Below are 14,575 nucleotides of genomic sequence, written 5' to 3'. Positions count from 1 at the left end.
GGTAAATTTTAATCTCCATATTGGTTAGCTCTAGTAAAGATGAGCTAATAGGAATTACCTCGTATATAATTCATATTCCCTGTATAGTCAGAAAATAATAACAAATCCCCGATTCCGGAAGAAAATTTTGTACTTCTCCAAGTAGCAACTCTTGAGATATAATTGAGGTTAGAACCTACGGCACGAGCATTTGTTTATCCCACGGCGGCCATACTACACGATGGTAAATTTTAATCTGGATATTGGTTAGCTCTAATAAAGATGAGCTAATAGGAATTACCTCGTATATAATTCATATTCCCTGTATAGTCAGAAAATAATAACAAATCCCCGATTCCGGAAGAAAATTTTGTACTTCTCCAAGTAGCAACTCTTGAGATATAATTGAGGTTAGAACCTAACGGCACGAGCATTTGTTTACCCCACGGCAGCCATACTAGACGATGGTAAATTTTAATCTCCATATTGGTTAGCTCTAGTAAAGATGAGCTAATAGGAATTACCTCGTATATAATTCATATTCCCTGTATAGTCAGAAAATAATAACAAATCCCCGATTCCGGAAGAAAATTTTGTACTTCTCCAAGTAGCAACTCTTGAGATATAATTGAGGTTAGAACCTAACGGCACGAGCATTTGTTTACCCCACGGCAGCCATACTAGACGATGGTAAATTTTAATCTCCATATTGGTTAGCTCTAGTAAAGATTAGCTAATAGGAATTACCTCGTATATAATTCATATTCCCTGTATAGTCAGAAAATAATAACAAATCCCCGATTCCGGAAGAAAATTTTGTACTTCTCCAAGTAGCAACTCTTGAGATATAATTGAGGTTAGAACCTACGGCACGAGCATTTGTTTATCCCACGGCGGCCATACTACACGATTTTAAATTTTAATCTGGATATTGGTTAGCTCTAATAAAGATGAACTAATAGGAATTACCTCGTATATAATTCATATTCCCTGCATAGTCAAAAAAAAAACAACAAATCCCCGATTCCGGAAGAAAATTTTGTACTTCTCCAAGTAGCAACTCTTGAGATATAATTGAGGTTAGAACCTATGGCACGAGCGTTTGTTTACCCCACGGCAGCCATACTACACGATGGTAAATTTTAATCTGGATATTGGTTAGCTCTAATAAAGATGAACTAATAGGAATTACCTCGTATATGATTCAATAAAAATCAAATTTAATCATATACCTAACGAGGTTTAACTATCCGTGATTAAAATAACCGTGATCGTCATAATAGTTTTCATTGTGGCAAATGAAAGGTTCGGTGTTTGTTTATTGGACGTGTCCGAAACGTTGAACCGACAATTTTCGCGGTTGTCACAACAGTTTTCACGCTATGCGGAACGACAAAAGTATTAACTAATAATTTCAACAGAGTGGCGGCAAAGTGTTCATTTCAGGACAGTTACTTTTTATGGATAACAGCGGAGACGGTTTAGCGTTTATTGGCCTTTCGTCGTATTTTACCGACCGGTCAACATGTTTGGGGATTGGACCATTGACGTACATGAATTGTTTTACCGATAAACAGTCCAAATTAAACCGTTGATATGATCTAAATATTTCCAAAAGTGGAAGTAAGACACTTTTTTCTGACTTCTCTTTACAATATGTACCACAATTCTATTGAGTTCAGATCAGGCGACTGTGACGGTCGTATCATTAATTTCAATACTCTTCGAGGAATGCTTGAGATCGTTGTCATACTAGTAGATGCCTTTCGACAACCCGGTGCTGACCAAAACGTACTATCTAATATCCGTTCTGTTTGTGATCTGCGCATAAATACCCAAAAACCTCAAACTTTGACTCACAATTCTATAAAACTCTCTGCAATCTTTCATACGTCCAATTTTTATCTTCTTCAGTAATCTATCGATTTTATTTTGACGTTTTAAGGTTTCTTCACTGCCATCCTTTCAAAAAGATCAATTTCTATCAATCTTTTATTAACTGTAGAAGACAGATCCCTAGATTCATTGATCTGAGCTACTAAAAATCGTCTAAAACGTTTATTTTCAATGGTTGTGGTTTTTCTAAGCCGATCCTGATAGATACATATTTTTTTCACGTTGTTCATCGACTAAACTACAATCATAAACAATGAAGAAATGCGCTAGTTTGAAGTAAACAAATAACGGACGTTATTGAAAGAATGGATTATGGGGTGGATAAAAACTTTTGATCGGTAGTGTGAGTTAAAAAAAGAAAAATATTTTCGGTAAATAACGATTCATGATAAGGAGTATTAGAAATTAATATTTAATGGTACAGCAGCTCGTAAACAGGACACGGGTCATTGTAATTCAAGTCTAGAAAATTTACGAGGTTATAACTTTCGTATCATAAAATCCATCCTCGGAATACTCGTCGAATATTCACGAACCAACAAAGCACGACGTTCACAATATGCTAATCCACCCCGACATCGTTTCCTCTTCTCCTGAATGTGTCATTCCGTTAAAATTGCTAATTCTCTTCTACTTTTCTCTGCTTCCTCATCGCCTAAATTCTACACGGCATGAATCCCCAAATATTTGTCGAAAATTGGGTTGTAATTTGGGAATTTAAAGGACGTTTTCATAATTTCGTTTAGCTTTGTTTTGAATGTGCTACGGTCGTGTGGATATTTTGAAATTTAAATGTGGATTAGCACATTGTGAATTTGATTGCATGGAGAAAGTAACTAGAATCAATTATTGGATTATTTATTATGATTTAAATTAATTACTCCAACAAATAAACTCGCCAGTCATTTAAATGTCAACAAGGAAAAGTATATAATAGAGGAAAAATAAAGCAACAAAAAGATAAAGTTATGAAATGAAGGATTTTAGATAGGCTCGGATTAAGTTAGGTTAGGTTGAAAGATAAAAAATTTTGTTTTGTGCTTCTTCATTATACCTCTCAATCCAATTCTTCCTTTCTGTCTCTACTCAGTAATTCCCACTCTTTGCAAATCTGTTATTACCATTTCTATCCATTTCTTTATAAGTCTGCTTCTTCTCCATCTCATTTGCTCTCTAATTTTGTTTGTATACAGCCACATGACTTGTCACGTTTTGACTACTTGTGTGATAATAAATTTGTTTAATATTTGTTCTTCTCCTACATGAATTGTTTCAAATTTTCTTTCAATTCCCACAATTATTTAAGCATTTTCTTGTATTATTACCCAGGAATCGCATCCATACAATCTTCTCCTCGACGTTTCTAATGTTTCATCTTAGTTTCCTTCTATTATCTTTCTTTATTTCAGTGCCTCTTGGTTCATTAGTTCTCTAGCATCAAACTTTAACGTTTCATCTTAGTTTCCTTCTAATATCTCTCTTTATTTCAGTCCCTTTTGGTTCATTAGTTTTCTAGCATCAAACTTCAACGTTTCATCTTAGTTTCCTTCGATTATCTTTCTTTATTTCAGTGCCTTTGGGTTCATAAGTTCTCTAGCATCAAACTTTAACGTTTCATCTTTGTTTCCTTCGATTATCTTTCTTTATTTCAGTGCCTTTTGGTTCATTAGTTCTCTAGCATCAAACTTTAACGTTTCATCTTAGTTTCCTTCTAATATCTCTCTTTATTTCAGTGCCTTTTGATTCATTAGTTTTCTAGCATCAACCTTCAACGTTTCAGCTTAGTTTCCTTCGATTATCTTTCTTTATTTCAGTGCCTTTTGGTTCATTAGTTCTCTAGCATCAAACTTTAACGTTTCATCTTTGTTTCCTTCGATTATCTTTCTTTATTTCAGTGCCTTTTGGTTCATTAGTTTTCTAGCATCAACCTTCAACGTTTCAGCTTAGTTTCCTTCTAATATCTCTCTTTATTTCAGTGCCTTTTGATTCATTAGTTTCCTAGCATCAACCTTCAACGTTTCAGCTTAGTTTCCTCCGATTATCTTTCTTTATTTCAGTGCCATTTGGTTCGTTAGTTCTCTAGCATCAAACTTTAACGTTTCATCTTAGTTTCCTTCTAATATCTCTCTTTATTTCAGTGCCTTTTGATTCATTAGTTTTCTAGCATCAACCTTCAACGTTTCAGCTTAGTTTCCTTCGATTATCTTTCTTTATTTCAGTGCCTTTTGGTTCATTAGTTCTCTAGCATCAAACTTTAACGTTTCATCTTAGTTTCCTTCTAATATCTCTCTTTATTTCAGTCCCTTTTGGTTCATTAGTTTTCTAGCATCAAACTTCAACGTTTCATCTTAGTTTCCTTCGATTATCTTTCTTTATTTCAGTGCCTTTGGGTTCATAAGTTCTCTAGCATCAAACTTTAACGTTTCATCTTTGTTTCCTTCGATTATCTTTCTTTATTTCAGTGCCTTTTGGTTCATTAGTTCTCTAGCATCAAACTTTAACGTTTCATCTTAGTTTCCTTCTAATATCTCTCTTTATTTCAGTGCCTTTTGATTCATTAGTTTCCTAGCATCAACCTTCAACGTTTCAGCTTAGTTTCCTTCGATTATCTTTCTTTATTTCAGTGCCTTTTGGTTCATTAGTTCTCTAGCATCAAACTTTAACGTTTCATTCTTAGTTTCCTTCTAATATCTCTCTTTATTTCAGTGCCTTTTGATTCATTAGTTTCCTAGCATCAACCTTCAACGTTTCAGCTTAGTTTCCTTCGATTATCTTTCTTTATTTCAGTGCCTTTTGGTTCATTAGTTCTCTAGCATCAAACTTTAACGTTTCAGCTTAGTTTCCTTCGATTATCTTTCTTTATTTCAGTGCCTTTTGGTTCATTAGTTCTCTAGCATCAAACTTTAACGTTTCATCTTAGTTTCCTTCTAATATCTCTCTTTATTTCAGTGCCTTTTGATTCATTAGTTTTCTAGCATCAACCTTCAACGTTTCAGCTTAGTTTCCTTCGATTATCTTTCTTTATTTCAGTGCCTTTTGTTTCATTAGTTCTCTAGCATCAAACTTTAACGTTTCATCTTAGTTTCCTTCTAATATCTCTCTTTATTTCAGTGCCTTTTGATTCATTAGTTTTCTAGCATCAACCTTCAACGTTTCATCTTAGTTTCCTTCGATTATCTTTCTTTATTTCAGTGCCATTTGGTTCGTTAGTTCTCTAGCATCAAACTAGTTCTTTCCCTTGGTTTTTCTTCTCTGTCATGGTGTAAATTTGGGTCTCTAAATGTTAAGAAAATCATGTATATCATCCTTCTATTTTTCCATTATTTAAATAATCTATTTCGAAATAAACGACATTGTTGGTTCAGATTAATCCTGAGAATGACATGACTGCTAATTCTCATATAAAAAATTATAGTACGTTATATCTTAATATCATTAAATTAATCATGGAGGTACTTTTAGTTGATTGCAAATTATGTGTGAAGGAAACATCAGTCAAAATCCATTTACAGGATAAAGAGGGACGTAGAAGTAAATTCCTCGTAAATATTTCATTTTCCAATTCTGTTAATATGGATAAAATATTAGGCTTAATAATAACAGGAATTGAATTTTGAACATACAAAACGTGCGGGATTTTGACAATCATTTCAGAAATATCAAATATCTGGTTAAAATTTTATTTTTTTATCTACGCTAAGGGTATGAAACGTTCATATATTAAACAATAGAACTGACAAAGCTTCGTAGAATATAATGGTGGCTGAAATCAAATTCCTGTATTTCCAAAGTTGGCAAAGTTGACAAATTGATTATCCGACGTTCCACTTTCGATTGCTATACGTTGCTGTCTAGCCTTGAACAAAATATTTTCAATCCTAGTTGGATTTTTAAATATTGATTTCACGCTTTTTTATATAAATCCGTGAAGTCGATACCCTGAACTAAATTGCTCAAACTAAATGTCTCTCCAATCACAAATCCATAAGAAAATATTTTTGTTTGAATTAGATTTAGAAGCAGATCTTACAAATAACATTTATTTCACTATCCACTTTTTAAAAACTATTTCACCACCCCAAGTCCTTGGTATCGTTACCATGAATTCATTGTCTTGAGTCATCTGCATCTTTCAGTTTACTGCAAGACATAAGCTTACTATCTGTGTCGATTCTGCTCGGCATTCATCTAGTTTGATGGTTTTCTCTTCAGACAATCTCGTTGGTGGAAGTCCACCTAATACGGTGTGCATTTGGACTCCTCCAAAATCTTTTTGACCCAGCATCCATCCAGTTATAATTTGCTCTATAGAATGAGTAATGAGTTTGTCTCATATTCGATCTTTCCATAATTCTTTTTATATTATTCTTGAAAGTTTTTTTAACCTGTAGGCTTATCTATAACTTTTCCTAATTTCTTCCCCTGTTTTTGAGTATTATCTCCATAAAGAAACCCAGGGATGATTCTCTTTAAATTTAGTTGTTGGGATATTAGGAACAGACATTATTTATGAGACACCCTTTATATTTTGTTTGTAATAATCCTGATATCGTGTTTTTGAAATTTTGTATTTTTTGTATTGATAGATAATGGTCTAAATGGGGGTCGCACATTCAGACGAAACCATTAATTTCACTAAACTTGAAATTGTAGTTCAATTTCGAGAATTATAATCAGCGACCTCCGCGTTCGTGTTTGTATCGAATGTAAAATTTTGGTTAGTAAACGAAAATAATCTAAAAATTTGAAATAACAAATTTAACGAGCGTCTCTGATTCAAAAACAAATCAAAAGCGAAAAGAGGCATGAATAAACGGCAGCGCAAAAAATTCTGTATCTCTTCTATATTAAAACGAAATATCCTCGAACGATTACGCGAAACGTTTGTGGCAAAACCGTTTAATTTTGAAAATTCTGTAAACAAATCAATATTTACAGCTCGAAAACGTGAAATATATTCTCTGAAAATATCACTGAGTCATATACATTCCTGAGAGCCCGGAGCTACAGTATTTACCCACAAAAATCCATTTTTATCATTGATATTTACTGTTTTATATTCAGTACAATTGATAAGCTTTATCTTTGAGATGTTTCAACCTTTATTCTTTCATAAAAGATATTGATAACTGTGAGTTTATATGATAGAGAGCTATTCTGAATTTAATACAAGCTCTACCAATTTTCAGTATTAAAAATCCCACAGTTTTCTATATTCATTAGAAACTTTCTATTCTAGCTTTAGCTTTGATACTCCCACAGTTTTTCATATCCATTAGACACTTTCTATTCTAGCTTCAGCTTTTATACTCCCACAGTTTTCTATGTCCATTAGAAACTTTCTATTCTAGCTTCAGCTTTGATGCCCCCACAGTTTTCTATATCCATTAGACACTTTCTATTCTAGCTTTAGCTTTGAAACTCCCACAGTTTTCTATATCCATTAGACACTTTCTATTCTAGCTTCAGCTTTGATGCTCCCACAGTTTTCTGCATCCATTAAACACTTTCTATTCTAGCTTCAGCTTCTATACTCCCACAGTTTTCTATATCCATTAGACACTTTATATTCTAGCTTCAGCTCTGATTCTCCCACAGTTTTCTATATCCATTAGACACTTTATATTCTAACTTCAGCTCTGATTCTCCCACAGTTTTTTATATACATTAGACACTTTCTATTCTAGCTTCTGCTCTGATTCTCCCACAGTTTTCTATATCCATTAGACACTTTATATTCTAGCTTCAGCTCTGATTCTCCCACAGTTTTTTATATACATTAGAAACTTTCTATTCTAGCTTCAGCTTTGATGCTCCCACAGTTTTCTATATCCATTAGAAACTTTCTATTCTAGCTCCAGCTTTGATGCTCCCACAGTTTTCTATATCCATTAGAAACTTTCTATTCTAGCTTCAGCTTTGATGCTCCCACAGTTTTCTATATCCATTAGAAACTTTCTATTCTAGCTTCAGCTTTGATGCTCCCACAGTTTTCTATATCCATTAGAAACTTTCTATTCTAGCTTCAGCTTTGATGCTCCCACAGTTTTCTATATCCATTAGAAACTTTCTATTCTAGCTTCAGCTTTTATACTCCCACAGTTTTCTATGTCCATTAGAAACTTTCTATTCTAGCTTCAGCTTTGATGCTCCCACAGTTTTCTATATCCATTAGAAACTTTCTATTCTAGCTTCAGCTTTTATACTCCCACAGTTTTCTATGTCCATTAGAAACTTTCTATTCTAGCTTCAGCTTTGGTGCTCCCACAGTTTTCTATATCCATTAGAAACTTTCTATTCTAGCTTCAGCTTTGATGCTCCCACAGTTTTCTATATCCATTAGAAACTTTCTATTCTAGCTTCAGCTTTGATGCTCCCACAGTTTTCTATATCCATTAGAAACTTTCTATTCTAGCTTCAGCTTTTATACTCCCACAGTTTTCTATGTCCATTAGAAACTTTCTATTCTAGCTTCAGCTTTGATGCTCCCACAGTTTTCTATATCCATTAGAAACTTTCTATTCTAGCTTCAGCTTTTATACTCCCACAGTTTTCTATGTCCATTAGAAACTTTCTATTCTAGCTTCAGCTTTGGTGCTCCCACAGTTTTCTATATCCATTAGAAACTTTCTATTCTAGCTTCAGCTTTGATGCTCCCACAGTTTTCTATATCCATTAGAAACTTTCTATTCTAGCTTCAGCTTTTATACTCCCACAGTTTTCTATGTCCATTAGAAACTTTCTATTCTAGCTTCAGCTTTGATGCTCCCACAGTTTTCTATATCCATTAGAAACTTTCTATTCTAGCTTCAGCTTTGATGCTTCCACAGTTTTCTATATCCATTAGAAACTTTCTATTCTAGCTTCAGCTTTGATGCTCCCACAGTTTTCTATATCCATTAGAAACTTTCTATTCTAGCTTCAGCTTTGATGCTCCCACAGTTTTCTATATCCATTAGAAACTTTCTATTCTAGCTTCAGCTTTGATGCTCCCACAGTTTTCTATATCCATTAGAAACTTTCTATTCTAGCTTCAGCTTTGATGTTCCCACAGTTTTCTATATCCATTAGAAACTTTCTATTCTAGCTTCAGCTTTGATGCTCCCACAGTTTTCTATATCCATTAGAAACTTTCTATTCTAGCTTCAGCTTTGATGCTCCCACAGTTTTCTATGTCCATTAGAAACTTTCTATTCTAGCTTCAGCTTTGATGCTCCCACAGTTTTCTATATCCATTAGAAACTTTCTATTCTAGCTTCAGCTTTGATGCTCCCACAGTTTTCTATATCCATTAGAAACTTTCTATTCTAGCTTCAGCTTTGATGCTCCCACAGTTTTCTATGTCCATTAGAAACTTTCTATTCTAGCTTCAGCTTTGATGTTCCCACAGTTTTCTATATCCATTAGAAACTTTCTATTCTAGCTTCAGCTTTGATGCTCCCACAGTTTTCTATATCCATTAGAAACTTTCTATTCTAGCTTCAGCTTTGATGCTCCCACAGTTTTCTATGTCCATTAGAAACTTTCTATTCTAGCTTCAGCTTTGATGCTCCCACAGTTTACTATATCCATTAGAAACTTTCTATTCTAGCTTCAGCTTTTATACTCCCACAGTTTTCTATATCCATTAAACACTTTCTATTCTAGCTTTAGCTTTGATACTCCCACAGTTTTCTATATCCATTAGAAACTTTCTATTCTAGCTTCAGCTTTGATACTCCCACAGTTTTTTATATACATTGGACACTTTCTGAAGCATTAGAAAATACGAGTGGATGTATCATATTTTCATTAAAATTTATTGATCTTGCGATTTTGAGATTGAGCTTTTTAGAGCGATCTGGTCTTGGAAGAAACCTTGAAAGTTTTTTTTATGCCCTCAATTTTTCTGTTTTTTTTTTCTCAATTGTTATAAATCGATATCAGAAAAACTTCAAAGTTGTTGTTTATATAATTGAGTTTCTTTTTTTCATAATTTCAATCTTGAAACAAAACTATTTACAAAAAAATCGAATTTCAAAGTAACCATTAAAAATTATTTTCATCGTGAAATGTTTTCCTACAATAAAAATCTGGTTGTAGAATGGAAATTGAATTTTTTTTTCGTTGGAATGTCCGAGGTGTGCGTGTGTAGCATATGTGAGAAGTCGAAAAAAAAGTGATTTCATCGTCACGCGAAAGGGATGGTCTTGGTAAGGGTCGGGAGGGCCATCTATATTTATATTCTTGAATAATATGCTAAATGTATTCTTGTCACGGTTGCAGATTGGTGACATGCCAAATCCGGAGCTGCGAATCATCACGAGTGTCTTCAATAAGGTTCTATTTAAAGGTAAGTCGTTTTTTTTCTCAATTTTACAAACTAGAACATATTGAATTAAAAATACTTCAAATATATCGTTCCAAAAAAAGAAATTAAAGCAAAGAATATAAATTATTTAATAAATTTCTAAACCTCATTTTCAACCCAACGCATTTGTAGAAAAAATACAGTGTACAGTACGCGAGAAAATTACATTTTCAGCGCTAGAAATATGTTATTATTTCCATTTATTGTACTAATTATTTTTTTTTATAATCATAGTTGGAGATGAAGATTTTCTAGACAAATTATGTGAAATTTCAGCTCTACAACTTAATAATAAAATAATTTTTATAGCGAACCGCCCTCGTATTATCAGATCGTATTAGGAACCTGGGACTTTTGTTAAGCTTTGATCCTTCTAACTGTATTTTTCATTCACTGAGTTAGTACCAATTGAAGTTTTTCATAGAAATAACCATCAAGAGACTCCTTGAGAACTGAATGTCCTTATAATCAAATTTATCTTCTTAGTTTTTTCATTCCTCTTCTGTAATATAAGAAGTCTAATATTTTCTCACAATTTGTCATCTATATTATGCTCTGTTGACATCTTTTTTGTCATTTATAAAAATTATTTCGACGTATTCAGTTCGATGCTTTGGTTTCCTTGTTGGTTATTAAAAATTGTTAGTTCAACTAGATAAAATCTGTTGCACTTCAAAGATGATGTTCTTGATCGTGAACTTTAGTGTAAGGTACCACAAGACATTGTACAATGTCATCTTCTTCAAAAATCCTGTGTATACAGTCTCAACGTCTTTAAAATCGTCAGTAACTGGTTTGTTATTTACTTTTTTTTTGTATATCAATTAGAAATAATTTTGTTTTATTGAAAAATATGAACTTCCTCTTTGATAAACATCAGTTCTAATGAAAAACTGTACTGTTCCAATTTGTGGGAAACTATGAGAATCAATTAAACGTATATTGATTACTGTCGGAAATTTGATTGACGTTGATCGATATTAAGCCCATGGCAGGGAAATTAATCGCTTTTATTACTTTTAAGATTTTCGTCTGGCGTTTTTATCATTATAGATGTTTTGTTATCACCGTTTTCGTGAAGATAGATTAAAAATATTCACAATATTAATCAATTGGGCTTGCGCAGTTGGATTTTTTTTAAACCACAACTCGATTCCATCAAATTTTCTGTATTATTCGATTTGAAAGAGGCACTTAATTTTTGTTTTTTCGTTCGTATCAATTGGATGAGATTTTTTCTTCTTCAATGTTAACATTTTAGGAGAATCGTCTCAGAAATACTTTTCAGTTTTCTTAAACTTTATTTGATTTTTTCGTTCAACATTTCTGATTGCAGTCCTGTAGACAATCAACCAGAAAACGCCCACGTTCTATGGTAATTCGATGAACCCATTATATATAACGAACAATATCTATAGTTTACAAATTCAAATTTATGTTATGCACATTGTAGATTTAATCAGATAAAGCCGAAATAAATCATATTAACAACACATGAAGTAGATATTTCAGCCACTCGGGTATTATCAATAATTCAATATTAGTCGAATATAGAATTCCCTTCACTTGCTTGCTTGTCTCTAAATAATATATCGTGCTTGGAAACGTAAAGTTTCACGCCCGGCTTCATATTCTAACTTCAACTTGTACGGATTCTCCAAATTGTTTGCTAGGTGCTTGTTTTTTCCTTTATTCATAACAAAAAAATACGTATAAAAACGAATTCGAGGTTATGTATTCGAAGAAACGAATTGTACAAGAACTGAATGTTGATATTTATTCATATATTAACGTGAAATGCGTGTCATATTTTATTGAAAACAAATATTCAGTTTTCCTTGAGATATGTTACTAAAAATAATTAATGAAGACCAACTTGCAATGATCTTTGATTGATATCATGTAGATTTAATCAATAATCTCCAATAAAAGAAGATTAAATGTAATAATTTTAGTCATGGATCTTCTATTTCAACTATTCCCTGCCTAAATCAAAATTATTTATTAAATTCAGCTGTTGATCATCGAAAATATTTCCCTCTGTCTTTATCGGTAACTTACGTTTTTCCCTCGTAGATAACTGTAAAATTTTGGAACTACCATTCACCTACAAACAATGTATTCATTCACGATTCATAATACAACTTTGTCTTGGTGCTTTTTGGTCTAGCCTCATAGAAAGTGTCAACTAGAAACTAAATAGCTTTCACTTTGGATTATACGACAGCAATTTCTTCTTTCTTATACTGTGTCTATATCATCTGACCCTTTCAGCCCTTTTAACCTTTCATTTAAACCTATCACAAAGATCATCAACGATTCCACCAATAAAACTTCTCGATGACACAGACCTCTCAGTAACAAACCATTTTTTTATTCACACTAGCCCACCAAGGACTAATGTCCTTCTTCAATCCAATATAGTTCTTAACAGATACAAAAAATACTCAACATCCAAACAAGAAGTCGAGAATCCTCCGGATACTACCAAGAATGAAAAAGGAGTAGACTAGGCAGGTACAAAGTCTCATGACCCACTTAGAAACGACGTATCATTGAAATTAAAGCCAAAAGATGTTAATTATCAAAATCCTCTGATATTACCACTGAGGAGTTGATACAAATTCTCCTTACAAAAGTCCTAATTCCCCCAAAATCAGTTTATAATTGTCTCATGTACATCTCCACCTCCAAATCAACCATCGACCTTTTAAACTCAATTTATAATACAATTTCACGTATTTGTCTTGGTGTTTTTCGATCTATCCTTAAATAGAAGCTAATTAGCCTTCACTTTGGATTATACGACAGCAATTTCTTCTTTCTTTTGCTGTGTCTGTGTCATCTAATACTTTTTTTGTAACTATCACAAAGAATTTATACCATCCATCAACCAATCCGCCAATAAAACTTCTTGACGGCATAGATCTCTCAGTAACAAGCCCTTCCACCAGCTTGCAGTTACTACCACTTGGTTACCTTTCCAAAGAGTTAAAATCTCCCTTCGAAGTATCAGAATAACTCTTTCTGAACTCTTTACATCAACCAAGTAATTTCGTTGGCTTATTCTATATCTATAATTACTTCTACTTCAGATTTACACGTTGTTAAAAAAGAATTTACGAGTGCAAAAAGTAATTAAACCAATGTATTTGTTACAAATTTGTTTTTTCAGGCGTATTCATCCTACTCACTTACACGTAATGCACTAGTCGGTTTTAGATGTGTTTTATTATGATAAAAGTGGCACTAGTTGTGTATTTCAGCACGCCAACTCATAAATAATATGGTTGAGGTTCTTTGGATACATATTCGTGACTGGAATGATTGACCTCGACTCTAATTAGCTATAAATCAAAGTGTTTGGGGAGTTGTACGAGGTACCAACCGTAAATTTACAAGATTCAATGTTTTCTTTTTATATTATTCGAAAAACGAGGAAATTGTATAATTACAAAAACATTTCGATGAATTTTTCGTTCCAATAGTCTTGGCTCTAAATTTAGGAATCAAAACCAAAATATTCCACTCAGAAACATTTACCGTGTTATGGTCGAACATAAAGAAGGAATACCATGTATGAATCTTCCATGATAGGTCTAATTCTTTCATGGTCGACCTCCACTTCGTGTTCCAATTGGAGTTTATTCTTTATCTACGTCGCTTCTTTTTTTTTTCACCACTCCTTTTAACAGTAATGCTTGGCACTTGACCTATATGATGTTGCGCAATTTCTTATTTGTCTTGCAGTAAAAAATACATCAATTATTTGGTGATAAATCTAACAGCAAAATCCCTTTTATATAAAAAAAAACGGTGTGTTCCATTACATTGATTACTGTATAGTTTTTAGCCTTTCCATAGCATCAATATACTTATAAACCTTCAGTTTTGCTTAAGATTGTGTCAAGCAGTTTATCAGTAACCAAATACGGATGTCTAAGACCTCTCTGATCAATTATCTAATCATGAAATGTTTCATAGCATTATTAACAGATTCGACAATAGTTTTCACTTAGTTAAATTTCTATTGCATCTATGAAACGAGTCATAGATGTAATTTAAACTTATATTGTTGATATACCTCGTATTTATAGAAGTAAATATTTACTACGTCACATAAGTTTTCCTTGTTAAGTTCCACAAAGACCCTAACCAAACAAAAGGGTCAATCTGCGACACATATTTAATTTATTATCCGATATGAAACTTCTCTCGTTGTTTTGATTATGTTTTTAGTTGAAAATGTTAGTTTGATGTAGAAACTAACGTCGTACATTATTTAAATGTGGTAAATTAGTGAATAAAATGTCCAAAATACCCCAAAAATATGATTTAAGTTCAATGTAT

The 14,575-nt window shown here is 32.8% G+C and overlaps 1 protein-coding gene across 1 annotated transcript in view; it reads left to right on the top strand.

Moving 5' to 3' along the window:
• Positions 1-14,575, top strand: part of LOC130894913 (carbonic anhydrase-related protein 10) — a 174,984-nt gene that overhangs the window by 116,606 nt on the left and 43,803 nt on the right. Inside the window, exon 6 of the mRNA XM_057801946.1 lies at positions 10,141-10,207. Within this exon, the coding sequence (XP_057657929.1) occupies positions 10,141-10,207 (67 nt within the window). The remainder of the gene's footprint in view (positions 1-10,140; positions 10,208-14,575) is intronic.

This window comes from Diorhabda carinulata, chromosome 6 (assembly GCF_026250575.1).
Source record: "Diorhabda carinulata isolate Delta chromosome 6, icDioCari1.1, whole genome shotgun sequence".
Lineage (NCBI taxonomy): Eukaryota > Metazoa > Arthropoda > Insecta > Coleoptera > Chrysomelidae > Diorhabda > Diorhabda carinulata.
This window is presented reverse-complemented; position numbering and strand designations above follow the sequence as displayed.